At 35.7% G+C, this 19595-nt stretch overlaps 1 protein-coding gene across 1 annotated transcript in view; it reads right to left on the bottom strand.

The window, feature by feature from the left end:
• Nucleotides 1-19595, bottom strand: part of LOC100230245 (guanine nucleotide-binding protein G(q) subunit alpha) — a 118286-nt gene that overhangs the window by 60528 nt on the left and 38163 nt on the right. Inside the window, exon 2 of the mRNA XM_002187065.7 lies at nt 18849-19033. Coding sequence (XP_002187101.1) covers nt 18849-19033 — 185 coding nt within the window. The remainder of the gene's footprint in view (nt 1-18848; nt 19034-19595) is intronic.

The following is a 19595-nucleotide window of genomic DNA, read 5'->3' as shown; positions in this document are numbered from 1 at the left end:
AGAGTAATGATGAAATATGATACAATGGACCTACTGCACCAAGTAAGGGCAGCAAACACAAAGGTATCTTTATCTCCTCAAGATTCTGAAATTAGACAAATTATCTGAGAAAAGATAAGTTTGCTTATCTGATCCTACAGCAGATCACTCCAAACAGAGAATCTAACCAGGAAAAAAGAGGTTATCAAAATGTTTTTACCAAGCAGTTATCAAAACTGCCAAACAGACCCATTTCCCCAGGCCTGTGATGTTACAGAAGTATTGCTGATCTTGATTTGCAAGTCTTGATTGATTGCAAGTCTTCAAATCCAAAAGTAACTCAAAGTATGTGTACAGTGCAGCTATAAAAACATGTTCAGCACCGTATCACCATTTTGTAACTGTTGCTACAGAATTAGCTCACTCTCACGAAAACAAAAAGTGTAAATTTTGAATTAGTAGTGATGTTAATTTTTCAAATATAAGAAGAATAATGGTTCATCATGTGGCATCCTGACCAATGTTCTGTTTCCTGAAAAAACAATACCAAAACCAGTAATAACAAAACCAGTTTCCCTATTTATGGTTTTTTCTGTAATTGCTCAAAACTTAATTGAAGCTCAGCAAAAAGCAGTGTGTGTGCATATGTACCGAAGTCACATAAAAGAGACAGGATTCAATGGCATAAATATTGCTACTTTTGGTTTCCTGCATTACATTTCTTGGCTGAACATGCTCTCCTGTTGAAATTGCAAGTGTTTGCTGTTGCTTTACTATCAAATTTAGAGTCCATGTGTTTGGTTTTTTCCTCCTCCAAGCAATGACCATTTAAAGCATTGTTTTATTTCTAGTTATCTTCAAAATTTGATTCAAATACTTCCCTATTTTCACATTCACGATAAAAACTGTACGGGTTTGCACTTGGAAATATGTAGCCATTTTAGTAGTTATATTCAGTAACTGAAAATGAGTTAAATCAAAGTGAAAAAACAGATTACAAAGAATATTGCTCCTTTGATGGTTGTTGCATTGTATCACAATTTCAGAAACATGGAAAAACTGCTATGCAACTTAATGGTTATCACAGTTCCTAAGTGTCAATAGTACACATTAGTCTTTCTGAACAGTAAAAAATTAGGCAATCCTATGAAGACTTTTTTTTTACAGTTCCAGTTACTTGTTATTCCTGCTGAAGTCAGACACTAAACCTGTACAGTTAAATATAACAGCAGAAAGGGAAGCATATAGCATATTATATACCATATTAGGTATGATCCAAAAACTTCTGAACACTGGAAAACTGCAAGTGTTACAATCCTAAAATAAACCATGAGATTTAGTTTTCTGAAGCACCAGTGGAAGAATAAAACCAGGTATAAATTAATAATTAAAATTAAAGCCCTCATATGGAAGGGCAGAAGGTCTAAACAGAATCTAAACTAAGCTGCTAAACTGGTTTTGATGGGGAAAAAGGGGGCACAGGTAGGGAAGTAAATCTAAAGCAATTGATTGGTTTTGATAAGTTTGGTTTTGGAAGTCTGCTATCAACAAAAGAGAAATCTGCAATAGCAACACCTTGACAGGTCAAAAGCAGAACATAAAAGTCTCACAGAAGAACTAGGAGACCCTGGCTGCTAAAACAAGACAAACAAAAAAAAAAAAGCCCAGACAAAACACCCTCCCCTCCGAAAAAAACCCCACCCCACCCAAAATCTAACAAACAAACAAAAAAACCAAAGAAAGGGAACAAAAACACCAAACAAAAAGCAATCAACCAGCTCCCCACCAAAAAGCCACACCAAATTCACACCAATCAAACAAAGCAATTTTGAACCAAACCTGAGAACTACATTCTGTACCTGGTATTAACTTTTTTACTACCATTTTGAGAAGACTATCAGTAATAAATGGCAGGATTCTATGTTGCTATACAATTAATAATCACATTTTTGCAATCTCTTCTTTTCTCCTGTATGATTCCTTTCCTTCCGTTCTTTCACATATTTTCTGTTACTCCAAGTATTTCCTTCAAAGATCTTGTAAGGTGCTGCCCTAAGAGTTTGTCTTAGATCTCATACTCCCTATAAATACTCCAGCTTCCAAAAGTATGTCCTGGGGACAGACATGGGGGACAACTTCTAGTGACATGGGTGTACAAAATTACAGTACTGTACAGTACAAGCCCAAAACCTCCTATGAGATTTCTAATTGTAGTTTTCATTCTCATTTTCTGTTCTCTAGTAGCATTTCAAACACACTGCACTTATTTTCATAAGACTCTGAACTGAAGGAGTGAGTTCAGTGCACACAGCTACTGAATTGTGCAGGAGTTAACATATTTGGAACTTTTCTCCCAGATGTCATGCTTTTATTAACATCAACTAATGGGTTTTTTCCCCTCTTATTTCCTGAATATTTACTAGTATGCTCCTAAGCACTACTACAAATAATGGATGCCCTAAAGATTTTGTATTAAATTTTCCTGTGCAGCCAACATTGCTTTTTGCATCAACTAGAATCTGGTTCTAACCTTATTCTGTTATTGTCTTTCTTATACAGCCTATGTGCTTTCTCTAAGGTTTTAACTGGTATCACCCAGGATGTTAGATTTTTTTATTTAATAGTGAAATGAGCAAACATAAAGTTATTTTATCATAGATAATTTAGGGTTGGTGTGCTTTATCCAGTCTGTTCCAAAATTACTTTAATCAAAAGCAACTCAAGTAGCACAGAAAAAAAATTCCACAAAAATGTTTATCGGAAGATATAGAGCTTAAAACCAGTTTTTCAATTAGCCTGGAACTTATTCTGAAAGAACTGCAGTATGACACTCTCTTTTAAAAATGCACATGAATGTCTGTACTAATAAAGGCAAACATCATAAAACTAAGAGCACTATTAATCAGTTAGCAAAACAAGATAATCAAAGGACAGAACAGTTCTCCAGATACACTGAGACAAGCCTTACCCTTGCAGAAAATCACATGACAAGCAATCACATTTGTATAGTAACAAACATAGCTATGTTTCTATAGCCTAACAATTGCCTGGTCACCTGTATGGAACATTTTCTGACCTCTGCCTAACTGTTTGCCATGACTCGTGTTGTTGTCAAGCTAAGAGGTAAAAAACAAAACTGCAGCAGTGAAGCCCTTCAGTCCTGTGTCACACCTGATGACCACACAGCTCACTGCCTTCTCCTCTTTAGGGCCTCTCACATCAGCATCACAAATACCAGAGCCTATATTTAAAACACTGCTTCTGATTCTATAGGGTTCCCCACTTCTCACTGAAATTAAAAGAACCTGGTGTCTAAAGGTCTATTTGAATCTAAAACACAGTACATGCAGAGCTGACAGAAAGGCAGATGGAGTTTATGAACTAAGGAGGTAAGCGATAAAGCATCTGCCTAGTGTGTTTACAGTGAGAGGAAAGTGTGAAGAAGCAAAGCAGCTTCATTGACACTAGCAACATGTTAGGCAGACATTGCTGCACTGACTTGTTCAGTTCTAAAAGTAATTCAGAGGAACAATGAAATGGCCCCCTGCCTCCAACCCCTGAATGACATTCGATCTCACAATTTATGTAACTGCTTATGTAGCAAGGTGAAAACCTGCTTCCTTTATAACAACTATCAGCCACTTTCCTAACTCCCTTGATATGCTTATCTTGTTTCAGTTTTCAAGCCTATTTTATTAATAAATTAAGCTCTAAGTAAAGTATTACTACTTTGCTTGCCTTCTCCTTTTGTATTTACCAAGGTAACAAGTATGACTCACATGCATATTAAAACAGAGCTGTCTTCCTGAGTTACTGGCCAGAAAGCTAAATTGCTTGTGCTGTTGTTCATAACTCCAACACCGACAAGTTTACGATCAGCCTCATCATTATTTTTTTCAGCATTAGTGACACAATTAAAATATTATGCTACTTTTGTTCTGCTGTGAGTGCTTGAGGGAAATTACAACATATGAATATGAATAAAAATATGAACTGTTGTTCTTCTTGAACTCCTAAGGAGGAAGAAAACTTTAAATGCAGCCTGAGAAAGCTGTCAACAGAAACACACACACAGAGGTTTTCATAACCTTTATAAATAAAGGCCCCTCTTCTTTCTACCTTGAGCAGGAGTTACAATGCCACCACCTTGTCATCAGTTTAAAGCAAAAGGGAGCTTCAGAAATTCCAGTCTAGGACCTTTAAGATATATAACTAAGATAATAACTACCTTCCTTTCCCCAGAAGATATTTGGTGCATGTTACCAAGACTTTAAAACAAAAAGTATTGTAAATTGTAGATTTGTGTTTGTTTTGTTCATGTGGGGTATTTTTGTGTGGTGTTTTTTGGTGGTTTTTTTTTTTAATAATCTTTATTTTATTTAATTCTAGTAAATTTTGTTTAGTCTCCTTGGTAAGTGGAATAGGAGTGAAAAGTCTCCAAAGAAAAGAGTCAAATTAACTGATAGATGAATGACTATGACATGGTATTTACATAAGCTACAAAAAAATGTGTGACTTTGCCAGGTAACCAGCAAATTCCTCCCATTTACTTCAGCTACTGCCTTAGAAGCAGCAACAGAAAAAAACACCCAAACACAACAACATACTGAAATGAAAAAAAATTTCTCATTATTATATGATTTACTTTGATCAAGGTCTACAATAGACATTAATTTCACAGTTAGGAGAGGGAAAAGTAATGAACAAAGTAGATTAAAAAGAACACAGCTAGACAGCGACTCATCTGTAACACAACCAACTCTGCATTAAGTAACATCATCTATTCCTAGTTTGCTTGCCATCAAGTATCCAAACCCAAACCTGAGGAGTTGAGTGTTGCTCCAAAACAATGTATTTCTGGAGAAGGACTGCCATAAGACTCGGCTGCCTATACAGACTGAAAACACCTTCATGCCATTAGTAAGCAATTCCTTTTACTTTTTTTCTTAGTGTCTTAATTAAAAAGGAAACGGTATTTCAGCAGTTAGATCTTCAGAAGAGGTCTACAATGAATTAGTTCAGGCAGTATGATTTGAGGTCTAATTTTTTGTAACCACCCTCACAGATAGCAGAGCTAAGTGGAAAGAGTGATTAAGGTTGCTACGTTAGGACAATGCCATATATGACTGAGGAAATACAGTATTAAATATATCAAGTAAAAAAAAAAAAAACACAGAATATTCCACTGAATAGTAACTGAATTTTAGTTACTTACTATTGCAATCTTTCTCTGGATGCTTTCACTGTGTTTTTAATTTCACTAAGGTATTCAGTAATATTAACGTTTGTTTGTCAGGCTCTTAACAAAGAAAAGCTTCAGAAAAAAAGGATAACTGCATCTTACAAAAACTGCTCATGCTGCTCACCAAAGGACTTACTGAAGCACGGTCTAAAACTTGATTTTAACTGGGTCCTATATAATAAATACAAAGCACAGAAATTAATCTCCAATTTTCTTGAAGAGATTACTGGCAAGACTCTGAATATCACATTTTGTAACTTTACCTTTACACCAAACATAGAAAAGATGCAGTAGCCCCCTAAGAAGGAATCTGTTAAGTTCCATATTTTGGGAGAGGAAGGCAGTTTAGCTAGAGACTTGTCTCTTGACATTTCAAATACACTGACCAAATTATGAAACCTCTGTTCATGCTTATGAAGCCTTTCATGAATAATCTGGTATTAGTCTGAGCAATTATTTATCAACATGATTAAGAGGACAACCCTTGGACTCAGGACAATTAATGGCACATTATAAGTACCCTTGGAAAAGACAAATACTTATGGACCAGATCTAATGCATTTTTTACTAAAACATGCAAAGATTTCTTTCAATACTAGTTTTTTTTCCAAAAAGTTTTTACATGAATACTTCCACTAGACTTGTCAAATGTGCTTGGAAGGATACTTGATGTCAAGAGGGAATGCCTTGCAGAATGAATAAATGGAAATAATAAATTTTTGTTTACAATTTCAACTACATCTTTCATCTTCATTACTTTACTGAAGAAAATTTGTAGGAAAGCTTTCTGCCAGCTCTGTGTAATCTGAAATACAGGTACTGTGGCTCCTGAATAAAAGCCTAAATACTGCTTAACTGCCAAGAATAACTCCTCCTACTGACAATCTGTGTAAAATCAGAGGCAAATAGGTTTCCATGGGTAAACTACCCATTCCTGCTAACTGCATGTGAAACACATGGCACTGGTTCAGCCTGCTGCTCTGGAGCAGTAGTGGGATGCTGATTAAATAAATAACGAGAAAGTAACTGTAGATCAAAGACGAAAATTTGGTGTTTCTTGAGCTGTGGGGTTTTTGTTTGGTTGGTTGGTTTTGTTTGTTTTTGTTTTTTTTTTTTTTGGTTCTGGAAGGAGCTTCGTTTGCTTGCCTTGTGCACGCCACTGTCACAACACCAAATTTAGCTGCCCTATGGACTACAGATGATGATTGTTCAAGTGCACTCTCCGTATGGCAGTCACAGGCCCCACCAACAGCAAACTCACACTGACATGACAGAGAGGGAGGAGGAAAACTCTTCTTAGCTGAGTCAGAATCTGGAGTCTGAGACTGGCAATGCAATTAAGAAGTATCTTTCAGAAATTGTGCTTTCACTGTTCATCTACTAGGCAGAAAGTTAACAGCATTTCACTAGAAGAGCTGGAATAGGAGGAAAATAAGCTTTGCCTTCCTAATTGTTTTTTCTGACTTCTACTCAGTTGTAAATACCTATCCTTCTGTTTTCATATAATTGAAACAGTGATAGTGGAAAGGTCAAAAAGCAGTGTGTATTAGATTAGAAAGATCAGATTTGGTAATGCAAGGAAAAAAAACAGGGTGGTGATAAAAAGCATTAGCATTTATTTACTACAAACTGACTATACACAATCCCCAACCCCGCAATTTCCAAAATTAGGATTCATTTATAACAACTTCTCACAGCAGAGAACAGATTTCCTAACCCTAAAAAAAAGTAAGGAAAAGGGAGTCAGTGAAAGCAGAATTAGCAGCTTAGATACCAAAATCCCTTCTTTATGTTTAGAAACTGCTCGTACAATTACCAACATATCAAAAATTGCTCCAAAATGGTGCCAGATGTGTTTTAATAGATTTTGCTTTTAACTGTTTAAAAAAACTGATGCCCGAAGAGGCAGCATTAGTTTTGTCCCATGAAAAGAACTGTACTGAAGTTTGTCTTAAATTGTGTTTCTTGAAGCTAGATTTTTTTTTCTGCCTGTCACATAGCCAATATTAAAATAAAAAAAAACTTTGAAGGTAGTTTCTATATAAATTACCTTACTTACATATTAAATGGTAGTTGTATCACTGCTGTTTCATATCCACAATACAGAATTTCACTTCATAAAAGTAACTTTCCCACCATTAAAAAAAATGAACACTCAAAAGCAGAACAAAACCCCTGACAATGTGTGAACTTTACATTCAGAAATCAACGAAGAGAGAAAAATTTATTGACAGGCAACAATTCACACTTTTAATCTCAAAATAAAGATGAACGCGTACATTTTTTTTAACCAGGAAAAATACTTTCCATCTTGATTTTTCTGGTAAGTGAATAGTATCAACCTCTGTAAGTTAAAATGCGAATAAATCTTCAACAAACAAACCGGGCTGGCGAGAAATGAAACCTGATAGCAAAACTTGAGTTGCTTACTTCAGCTTCATGTACATCACTTAATTTAGCTCTGGGAAGTAGTCTCTTTCTTGTTTTAATCAGTGGAAGGCATATTCAATTAAATGCATGAATTTATATATAAACCAGTATAAAAGTATATTAAAAATTCCCTCCAAAAGGATCTGGTATGGACTTAGTGACATTTTCTACAATGTTCTATAGCTGCATGTGAGGTCTGAGGTCCAACTTAGAAAATCAGCCAAGCAATATTTAATTAAGAGATGGGGCTTGGGGAGGAGATTCAAAAGAAAGACTTAAGCACAAGATAGTGATAAATCATCTTTATATGCTCCTGACAGTTGATGATTAGCTTCAAGCACTACTCCAAGTTCAGCTAGAACATCCTCCATGCTGACCTAACTTTCAGCAGCAGCTAGTGGATCTGGTAGACACCACTCTGCTTTCTCTACTTTATCAAAGCACATGGTGGTCAAATGACACCTCTGTACACAAATACTGAATACTGCAGGGGAGCAGAGGTAAGTGTGCGGATCCCAATGCTGGGCAATAGTAACACGTATCCAAAACCACTGCAGTCCTTTTTCTGAACCAGCTGTCAAGACTGTAGAGCATGTACTTCTGTATGCATGTGCAGCTGCCCAAGGCACTGAGCCACAAACATGATTCCAGCATTCAGTTCTGCAGTCATACAGGTTTTGAAACAACACCAAACTAGCAGTGACTCATACCTTGGTAAAATGATGTCATAAAGGGAGGAAACAGTTTTGTGTCATTCAGAGGTCAGAAAGGGGAAAAAAAAATAGGCAATTGCCATACTCAAACTGGTTTGCTTAAAGTTTCCTATCTTTGAATGAACTAACAATAATGTTAATTTAAATTAGGCTCTTAGCTATGCTGCTTGTGGTAAGACTGACATTTTCAGGGCCATATAAGCCAGTGAAAGTGACAGGGACCAAAGAAAGAATCCCTACAGCCTACTGCAGGTCACCAGGTGTGTGAGAGAACTTAGCTCAAAGAGACTAGTAGTTCATGGTGATCCAAGGCAGCACATGCTTACTGCTGCTCTCCATTTATATATCTGTGGTACAAACTGGATGTGGGTTCATCCTGGGACTGCTCAGGACAAGACTGCTACTGCAAGCAGAGTGGAGAGCAGAGTCTGGGGCACTGAACAGAATCACAGTTAATGATATTGGAAAGGAGAGAGGAAAATCTCTGCCTTTGAAGAGTCTCCCCACAACAGCTCTGAACACTTTTCCAGCACTGGTCTTCATTTTAAGGTCTAGTTATTAGCACTGGTCTTCATTTTAAGGTCTAGTTATTAGTATTTCAGGCATAACCACTGATCTTTATTGAGTACAGATCTCCACATAGCAAGATGTTGTAAGACGAAACACAGTAGATACTAACACTCAGAATGGCAAGACTACCACAGAACATAAGAATTATCTTAAGTGATATGAGCCTTTCCATTATTCTATAATTGGCTGTGCTGGGGAAAAAAAAATTACGAAATACAGAGAATACTTAGCTCACTTATTAATTTTATTTATAAATGGTAACCATGATGGCACTTATAACATACTGTAACAGTGGAGATTTATCATTGCTTCTTTCATTAGACTCACCTGGTGATGTAGTGAAGCATAATTAGGAGATGGACATGAATATATGTCTGAATTTTGCATGCAATAGGGTTCTGGTTAAACATATTTTAACTCAGCCTTTCAAAACATCTCTGAACTCCAATTTCTACTACAAAATTACTTCCCACTGAAAGCATGCATTACATTTCTGCTCATCCTAAGGATGAGATAGTTACTGTCTCTTCTTTTCTTGTACGGTACAGAAGGGATGTTATGTCTTTTGTGCAATGCTGCCAACTGCAGACCCAATATTACAGCGTTGTTTCCTGTTTGATTCCTCAGACACTTGGAAATACTTATTTTTAACAAGAAATGTAGTAAAATACCCTGGAACTCTGCAGCTGGTATAAATCTGTATCTGCAAAGCAGGTGCTGGAAAATGCAACTATATCAGGAAGCCTGTGTTTCACAGTCATATCAACCATTTTTCCAACTGTGTTAAATACTGATTCATGTGCTTACTTCCATTACCTTTGGTGCTAGAGAAAACTGAGACTGTCCTGAGAAACTCACTGAATTCCATGAAGTCCAAAAGCTCAAAAGGAATACAGAAACCAGGCATAAAGCACAGCAGTGTAAGAGATCTCATTTAGTACCCTCCCTCACAGTCTTCTGCCAAATACAATTGCACAAAATCTGAGAATATGCAAAGTGAAAGAAGAAAGAAAATCCCACAAACCTTAACACAAGAAAATAGATCTAATTGCCAAATATAAAATAAAAAAAACCAGTTATCTAAGAAAATACCTTACTTGATACCCTGTTGAGAAATAATTGTGTCATACTCAAAGATTAATGACTTAATGAGACCATCTGAACACTGGAAAAGCATTACTAAACAAACTCTCTTCAGGGACTAACCCTTTCTTTACAAAGTAGCATCTTGACAACTCAGCCTACATATCAACTATATTTCTCCCTTTGCCCACATTTCCACCAACCCCTCTCCCCAAGGTGTATTTATTTAAATTTCCTCTCATTGTAGTAACTTCATATGAGAAATCTAATTTTCATCCCTTTCCAAAAGGAAAGAACTTGTAAAATCTAATTTTTGTATAGTTTAGACCAGTAATGAAGGATACAATGAAAAATTGCATTAAAATCTAGCTAAGACAAATTTGATTGCATTTAATGTTGGCAAGGATTCTGTCTGTTTCAGTATATCCAGACATTTACAACACCTGCCTGGGATGCATTCATAAAAGGTTGTTTTCTACTGCATATTCTAGCCAGTAGATGATAAATCAAAAAAGTCCTGCTGGATCACAGAAATCCATCCCAGTGTGCCTTAAGAAAGTAACTCTAAATAGTACTGACTTCCAAGTAGAAAAACTAAAAACATTACTGTTGCAGGTTCCTTATTTGTCAGACAGGCAAAACACTACCCACATTGCTGATTCATATGGTATCATCAGACAGCAGTGCACAGGAAGCTCTACAGGAAGACCACAAAAGCTGACAAGTGTCCAAAAAGGGACAGATAGGCAGAAACATACCAGGAAGAACTTACACACCCCACTGGAATCAGGAAACAACAAAGCTAGTGAGGAAGCTATAGCTCCTACCAATCATTAATCCTCAAAGAGCAACTTCTTGAAACGGTACACTTATTTTCTTAAAGAAAAGAGATGAGGAAAATTTGAGTAGGGTTTTATAGCAGGGAGTTGCTATTTAAAACATTTTGCAATGCAGTGACAGAGTACACCACTATAGTAATGGCAGCCAGTTCAAGTCATTGTTTATCACACAAGAAGAACAGGAGCTACAGGGCTTTACTGCCATGCTCCTCTCTGTTTAGAATGGTTTTGTTTATAAAAGCTGCCCAGAAAAGTAACTATTTATTAAAACAAGGCCTTTCACAATGAGTCTAATAATAATGTCTTTTCCCTATCAGAACTACTAGAATATCCCACAGGTGAAATAAAAGAACTTCCCCAACCCAGCTTGGAAAAATGCTGACTTGTGTTAAAACTATTTCATAGAATGGGATTTTCAATAAGTAAATTTAACTATACACAACACAGCATCATTATAAAAATTCTGAAAAGAGCTTCTAAAAATTAACAAGCCTGCAAAAAAAAAAAAAAAAGGGTCCTTAGAACCTTCCTGACTATACTTTAAATACCACCTGCATGGTCTGTGTTCTCTCTTTCAGGAATGGTTCATTTATGTTAGTGTGCAAGCTCCTCTGCAACCTCTGAGAAGATGTGTCCATACATACATCTTTTCATACACAGTCTTAAACACTTTCCCTTATGAGCAAGTTTGAATCAGATACAAGCAACTCCAACTTTCTTTAATAAAAATCCATTTCAAACTGCATACATAACAGTAGATACACATACCAGATATATTTTCATGTCTTTTAGTGATATCGCAGTTCAACACTCCTCTATGGCTCATTATCAAAGTGCCACTTAGCTTGTTTTCCTGCAAAGGAGTTTTTTAGTGCAAAGGAGTTTTTAAAAGCTCCTTACAAAGTGGCAAGTGGCTGGAAAAACTCCATCTTTTTCAAAACCAAAACTAAATTTTAAGGTTAATTTCTTCACCAAATTCCTACCATGCAGCTAAATTAAAATATCTATACACTATTTTTGAAGAATGCCACCACATTTCATTTTCTCCTGTGCCTTTCTTATTTGTAGACTACTGGCTACAGCAGAATTTACAATATCTGATATGTTTTTGCACTGTTTTGAATGGCTTTATTTTCAATTCTTCACCATTACCCTTTCAACTTCTCAAAGATCAAGGCAGTATTTAAGAGTGACAGAGAAAGTAGAAGAAGGAAAAAGAGGAAAAAAATAACTAAAGAAAATGCATTACGTTCTAGGGCTGTATTTCAGCTTTAAAGAAATCCTTTTTCAATCCAGACTTTGAATAAAAGCAGCTTTAAAAAATGCAAAGGGTCAAAGGAATAATAAAGACATATTAGAAGTGTTTCAAAAATATTTTGTGCCAAAATCAGTTTTACTCAATTCCATGGGTGTACAACTGAGGATAAAACCTATTAGTACACTTATCTACAAATTGGCTTAGAAGATTAACAACTAAATGGTAAGCCAAATTTTAACAGTGGCTAGAAGGTCATATCAAGAAAAATGGCACGTCATTATCTGAAACAACCTTAACTACTACTCTAATTGTATCAGCTTTTCCACAGTGTCTCAGAAACTCGTAGGTATGACAGGACTAATGAAGAAAGACATGAGAGTTATAGAAATGTTAGAAGGAAGCTCTTCGTAATTACCATCCCTACAACTCAACATTCAGCTTTTTCCTGTCATGTTTGAAACTGTTCACAGAAGTGGCTTGCTCATAATAAATTATTTTTTTACCTACCCAGTAACTTAGGTCCACCATAGCAATCTAAACAATCTACAGTCAAGAGCTCTATACTTTCTTGACAAAGATGAACCACACAACCATAGCCTTGTGATTTATGTAACTGTTAGTAAAAAATTAAATTGTAACATGACTAATGTCATGCTTTCATTTCCCTCTGCCAACCCACTCTTCCAGACACAAAACCCTGGATTCTTGTCTCGTTACTCACTTTTATGCAATCACCCAATGTGAATACAAAGTCTATAAGAGTGGAGCTACATGGGCTTATAGTGTAAAAACAGGTAGACATGTGATTGGACTGATGAAGTGTGAATATGTAATCACCTCTTCATGTGCAGACTTTAATCCTAATTTAACCAAGGAGAAAAAAAGAGCAAAATAATCTTTCAGAAAAAGTAGAGGTCAACGGAATTTTGTGAATACCTCTACTAGGCAATATATCCAACAACACAAAACAAATTAAATTTCAGAAACAAAAAAAAGGGGGTAGGGAAGAGGAAGGAGGGAAGGGCAGGTTGTGTTTTGATTTTTTTTTTTTTTATTGTTTAACTACTCCTTTGTCAAGCCAAGGCTGAATTTTATTATAAGACAAAACGTGCTTGCATTGTAATTTTTACCATATAGGAAGAGCAAACTGAACAAGGGACTGGCAAAATCTGGAGAAAAATATTGTCCATTTAACCTGAAGAACTATTAATTGATTGCAATAAACCTTATTTCAAGCATCTTGTGTATTATAGGAATTACAATGAAGAAACAAGTAACTTTTAGTCATTCTACATAATAAAACCAGAACACAACAGGATCTGAATTCCCAAAAAAAAGCTTACTGTGAGAAGGAAATATTCTTATAAATTTTCAGAGAAAATATGACAAAAATACTTCAACCTGAAATTAATTTAGAGATAAGTATTAGACAAGCTTGGCCTCTCTCTTGTAGAAATGAATTAAGTAATTAGGAAACTATGAATTCTAAATATTTCCTTCTTGAAAATACTTATATATTATTACATTTGTCCATTACTTTTATAAAACTGTATTGTCTAAATACCTATAGACAATACAGTTAAACCTATAGACAATAGACCTGTTAATCATGAAGAAAGTCAGAACCATTCCAAGAGCACACAACCTCACTGCTTTAAAATATATGCCAAACTCCCATTACACATAAAAGCTGCCCTGAGCAATTTCACATCTTCATTGCAAGTGTACACACTCATGTGAACATTCCCTGGAGAAAGAAAGAGTGTTCATTTACCTATATGTTTATTTTAAATAAAGTATTTGAAACTCTTCATGGGACTATTCAACTCTGCTTCTCCAGCATACTTCTCATATACCATCATCTTCCCTACACATTTGAAAAAAGAGCTAGAACTTGGGCTTCTGTTGGGATGAAGTATGAAACACTTAAGCAGAAGATAACAAGATGAAACAAGTAATTTAGTAATCCATTAGAGCAATACAGATAAATGCAAGTGCTCTCTGCTCTAAACAGAGAGCAAGCAAATGAGTGACCAGGAAAACAGAATGTATACTACATATATGGGGAGCTTTTCCCTCATTAGTTTAAATTATTTTCAAATATAAAGAGAAAGGAGGACTAAATGGTAGGTCACAGGTAAGCACATAAAGGTGTACTGAGGGGAAATGCATATAAGACTGAGGAGGTGCCAGAAAGAAAGGCAGGGAATGAGAAGAGCAAATGACTGGAGACCAATAAAAAGATTAAAAAGACAGAGGAGAGGCTGCTATCTATTTAAGATTGTCAAACTCTTCACAAAGATGTTTTACGAAGCACTCAGAAAAACTGTTTGTGGCTTTATTGGAAGCCCTAAAGCTCATGGATCGTTATCCTCATGGGAGGAAACACAGCTCTCAGGGAAATGGGCTTTCCCTCATATTACAGCTTCAGTGGAAAAAAAGCAACCTGTCTTCAGTCCCTTTGTCAGAATATATGTACTTCAACGACCACGATATTTTAAATCTTCTATACACTCTTGCATGTTATCTTACTGCAGCTATTTCTTGCTAAAATAATGCCTATGGAGCTTCCTGGGGGTAGAAGCATTTAACTCTTCTGCTAGACTTGCTATTTATTGGGTAATTTTACTTTGGTTTTGGGTGCTTAGAGAAACACCTCAGAGAACCTAAATACTAACCAAGAACCATACAGGTTTCTCCATCTGCTTGAAGAGCCATTTGATTATCCCTGTTCTAAACCAATAAGTATTTTATGTCACTGTCCCAAGAACCTATTTCTTGCTTTTTTGTTAAATAAAACCCCCATATAAACTGAAAGACTTCTCCTCACAGTTTGCACCCTACTGTTCTAGATTCAGTCCTTTACACTGGTAGGGCCTTTCCTCCAAACTATGTTTGTTCAACGGAATTTCACCACTTAATATGCCCAACTGTTCACCCAAGATAAAAACTTATGCCATCTGATTCCATTCCTGCTCCTACTGTTCCACTTCTGCCTGTAATTTTATTAGGTTTCTCCAGTGGATCTGTTGAATGGAAAAAACCAAGCTAACAAAACAATTATGGACTTGAAGATAATGCTAGTAAGATTTTGAACTTTGAAAGCATTTTCAGTATCTGCTCATTTTGACTGCAAAACATTTCCCAAAGGAAATAGGCACAAATTCAGACAAAAATTAATCAGAAAACACTCAGAAACTTTACAGCAAATGTCTACCACAAAACTTGCTTTTACATTTCCAGCTTCTTGAAAAACTTTCCTGTCACCTGTTCTTGAAGACTACAGGTACTCACATTAGTTTCATTGTTATGAATATTTAAGAAGTCTCACAGGAAATTATGGGAATGGGATTGAAGTAAGGCTTCCTGCCTGTTAATCACCATGGAGTGACGCCTTCCTGATACTGTCTGCTGAAACAGAATAGCAACTTGTCTTTTGAAAGTTACATTAAGATGGAAAAGTATAAGACAACAGTACTATTTGGTGTTTCACTATAGTGGTAGATTCATTTGCCTAAAAATACAAACTGCAAAAAGCATAAGCCCGTAATTTTTTTTAAATTGTATTTGAATACCAGTGGTTATTTCTACATTCCTGTGGGAATACCTGCATGAGTTAGTTTGTACAAAGAAAATTTTGCAAAAGACAGGCAATTTCCAAAATTGCTTCTGAACATTTCTAAAAAAACTAACCTTTCCCTTATTTCATAAAATACTTCTTACCCTAAAATTCAAAAGCCATACAACAACTTCACAACTTCTAGTTGAAAAAGAAATATTGGAAGCACAGTAAAATTTACTCATTTACTCAAAAAGAAACTAAAAAAATCTATAAGCAACCATTTCCTATGACAGACAAATTCCTAAAAGAGATCATGCACACCCATTATCTTAAACCTCAGAAGAGCTCATATTCTGAAGTTTAAGTGCATAAAAAGAAATGTCTTTCATTTTATAATGCTCTACCATCAGTTCTGAGACATTAGCTTCTAAACACGGTTATATTTCTCAATTGGCTTTCACTACTCTGATAATCTTTCAAAACAGTCTAGGTTATCTGCCTCTAGTTACACTTGTGACTATGAAGACAAATACAATCTCACAAGAACTGACCTGCAAAATTTAGAACTTGTTGACAGCTATGTTAATTATACTAAAGTAGTCCAACATAAATGCTGTTCTTTGTGTACACCACACAAAGAACACAGCTGCCAACTTAACTGACTGCTAGGTATAAGGACACTTCAAATTCCAGCAGCATTTAGAGATTCAAAATACTCCAGTTTTAATAAATCACAATTAAAGGCATGAAAATTGCTACAGTAAGAGAAAACCATTTATACCATAGCCCCAAAAGCTATTGAAGAACATGAAGAACCTGACCCAAAAAAAGGGTAATTTTCCTTCAGGCTCAACCACATCAATACCAGCTTGACCAGCAATTTTCTAAACTACAGTGTACAACAGCTACTGTGCTAAAAATATTCTGTTACTCCAACTTCAAGATATTCTCTCCAGAGATAGGATTTCCTGATAGGAGGCTCAAATTAATAGGAAGTGCCCTTCCTGTGTTTTCTAGACTGCTAGACTAATGAGTTTGTTTTCAACAGCTTGTAAAAAAAATGAAGGAGCAGGTTTATTTGTTGACTGGTGTTCAGTGCTTTGAAGCGAAGTGACCTTGTATACAAAGCCAAAGTGTAGTAGACCACAATCATGTCTATTTAGGCACAAGCTGTAGCACGTTTGGCTTTGCCTGCATTCCTGAAGGAATCAGTACAGGAATTGCCTTGAGAGACTTTTCTTTTCGTCTGCAAGCAGCCCTATTAGAAACTGATGGGAATGCTTGTGAAAGAGCTCAGCAGAGACCCCTACTTTCAGCGAATTAATTTTTATGTAGAGAAAGTGAACAGTTCTGGCTATGCGTGTACAGCTATGGCAAACCTACCTGACTCACTCAGCTATATAAAAACACTACAAAAAGTCAGCACATCTAAAAAATAATTACAGAACACACATTTTGTAATATAATACAAAGAAAAAAAAGAATTCTAATCTATCATTAGGATTTCCAGATATTAAGGCTAAGTGACAGTCACCACCAATTTGGAAGATAAAATGTGCTTTACAATCAACTAACTTTTCAGGCCAGTATGTTTTATGCATTGTACACAGCAAAAACATGTAGCCAAAAGACTGAAATGAAAATGAAAATACAATTTTAAAACTAATCAGACATTTGATTGTGATTTATATAGGATAAGGGGAAAACAGACAGCACCAGCATGCAGCTAGACTAGGAAACTTAACAGTCAGGAGGTCTTACCAATTACAATTTTTTCAGTCTTTTTTATGTGCACAAAAAACCCCACCCACCATTAAAGAAGGTTAACAATATTGATTCTGACAGATGGGATCCTCCTGACTTCCTCCTGCAAGACCCTTGTTATTGCAACATTACATCACCAACAAAGTGATGATCATGTGCGATGACTTCAGCAAATGCAAATGAAAAAACAATTCATCATTAACCTGCTAATAAACTTTATCTTTCCTTCTTATAAGTTAGCTGTCATAAAACACATACAGCAGCTCAGTTCTAATAACTAAACTTCATATGCTTAGACACAAAAGATTCTAATATTAACCCAAGTTTATATCATTTTCTCTCTCCTAGTTAATGGATACTTTTTTGATTGTAAATGTTGCTCCTCTTTGGTATTTTCTCTTTGTGAAAAAAAAAATAGAATAAAAGAACTTCTGAGTAATTTATCAAAGAAAGCATTACTTTCATCCAGGACTATCGGATAATCATTAAATATTCTTTCACAACATGGAAAGAAAGGTGAGCCATCCACTTTGTCACAGATCTTAAATTCTTCTTTCAGTAAAGTTGCTGATAACAGATCAACAGTAAAAATACAGACAAGTTCTCAGGGAACTGTTATCAAACAGTGCCTGCTTGAGCAGGGAGTATGGACCAGATGATGCACTGTGGTCCCTTCCAATTTGACCTAATCTGTGACTCTGTGATACTGGGAGATACAGACATGTAATTCTGTGGCTTACCATGTATTTTATGTAAATAGTAAGCATTTTATTCCTAGTCACAGACTGAGACAAACTATTGTAGTTAGCACACTATTAAAATCTGAATATTAAAAAAAATGTTAAAAAGTCAAGGTAGTTAGAGATGAACCTTAGAAACTCTTTAAATCTATTTTGTCCTTTTAAACTGCAGTAACAACATCAATTTCAGAAGACTGACTCTTTTAAGATCTTGTGTAGAAAATTTTAACTTAACAATCTATCCACACACAAATATCTTCACTTATTTGTCTAATAATTTGAATTTTTTCTACTTGTAATGTAAGAGCAATCCTTAAGCAGTAAAGTTTTGCTGCACATCACAAGAATGGTTTAACTGTGCTCTAACCAGAGCACAGCCACATAGGAAAGGACAAGATTTACTGAAGTCAAATGGCAGCCTGCCATTAAACCTCCCTTCTGTGACAATGTTCCCCAGGCATCTTAAGAGAGGTCTCTGGTTTAAAAGCATATTTGTGCTGTAAAAGTAGACAAAAAGGCAGAGATCTAAATGCAGAACAGGAAATGCCCTTTTCCTCTAAGCTTTTAGTATCACTTCTGTGATGTGTCATTTTTTTGAGACCTTCAGTATATTTCCAAAAATAAAAAAGAGGAAAAACTTCAGCTACAGAAATAAACAAAAATCTCACCTTGTTATTTTCACACTTGTATGGGATTTTGAGGGTATCCATGGCCTTGATCATGGCTTGCATTGCTGTAAATATATTCTGGTACACCAGTTTTGTAAAGCCCCTTTTGTCTTCATCAGAGTAACCTGATCCATGAATGATTCTCATTTGCTTGATAAATGTGCTTTTGCCACTCTCTCCTGTGCCTGCAAGACAAATAAGAAGGACATGCTTTACCCAATGGACACAAACATGACTTTTTTTTGCACAATGCTGACAGCTTGCTTACTGCAGGGCTCAACAGTGTTAAGTGGTGCTTGGAAGGTAACTACAAGGACCAGTTCAAGGTCAAACAGCAACATCAGTAGCAAATGAAGAACTTAATTTAAATTTGCATTTTGATTTAACAACTAAACTAATGAGAAAAATGGCACTCCAAAATATACATATTATATATAACTTCATATTTGAAAATAATTTGTTCTTAAAGATGCAATTGTCCAAAATTCTAATTTCATGAGACATTTCATCACAAAAGTTCAGAGAGGAAGAAAAGGAATCTTCCTAGGCTAACACTCAGGACACTACAGTAATCTGGTATTACAAGCAACTGATACATGTGTTTCGGTTTTTTGTTTTTTTTTTTGTCAGGGATGTCAGTTTCTTTGGTTTTCAGTTTTGTTGTACCTGTTGGCTTGGTTTATTATTTATTTGTTTGAGGGGGTATGGTTGGGTTGGGTTTTTTTTGTTTTAAGCTAGCATTGGAAC

Source organism: Taeniopygia guttata, chromosome Z (assembly GCF_048771995.1).
Source record: "Taeniopygia guttata chromosome Z, bTaeGut7.mat, whole genome shotgun sequence".
Taxonomy (NCBI): Eukaryota; Metazoa; Chordata; class Aves; order Passeriformes; family Estrildidae; genus Taeniopygia; species Taeniopygia guttata.
This window is presented reverse-complemented; position numbering and strand designations above follow the sequence as displayed.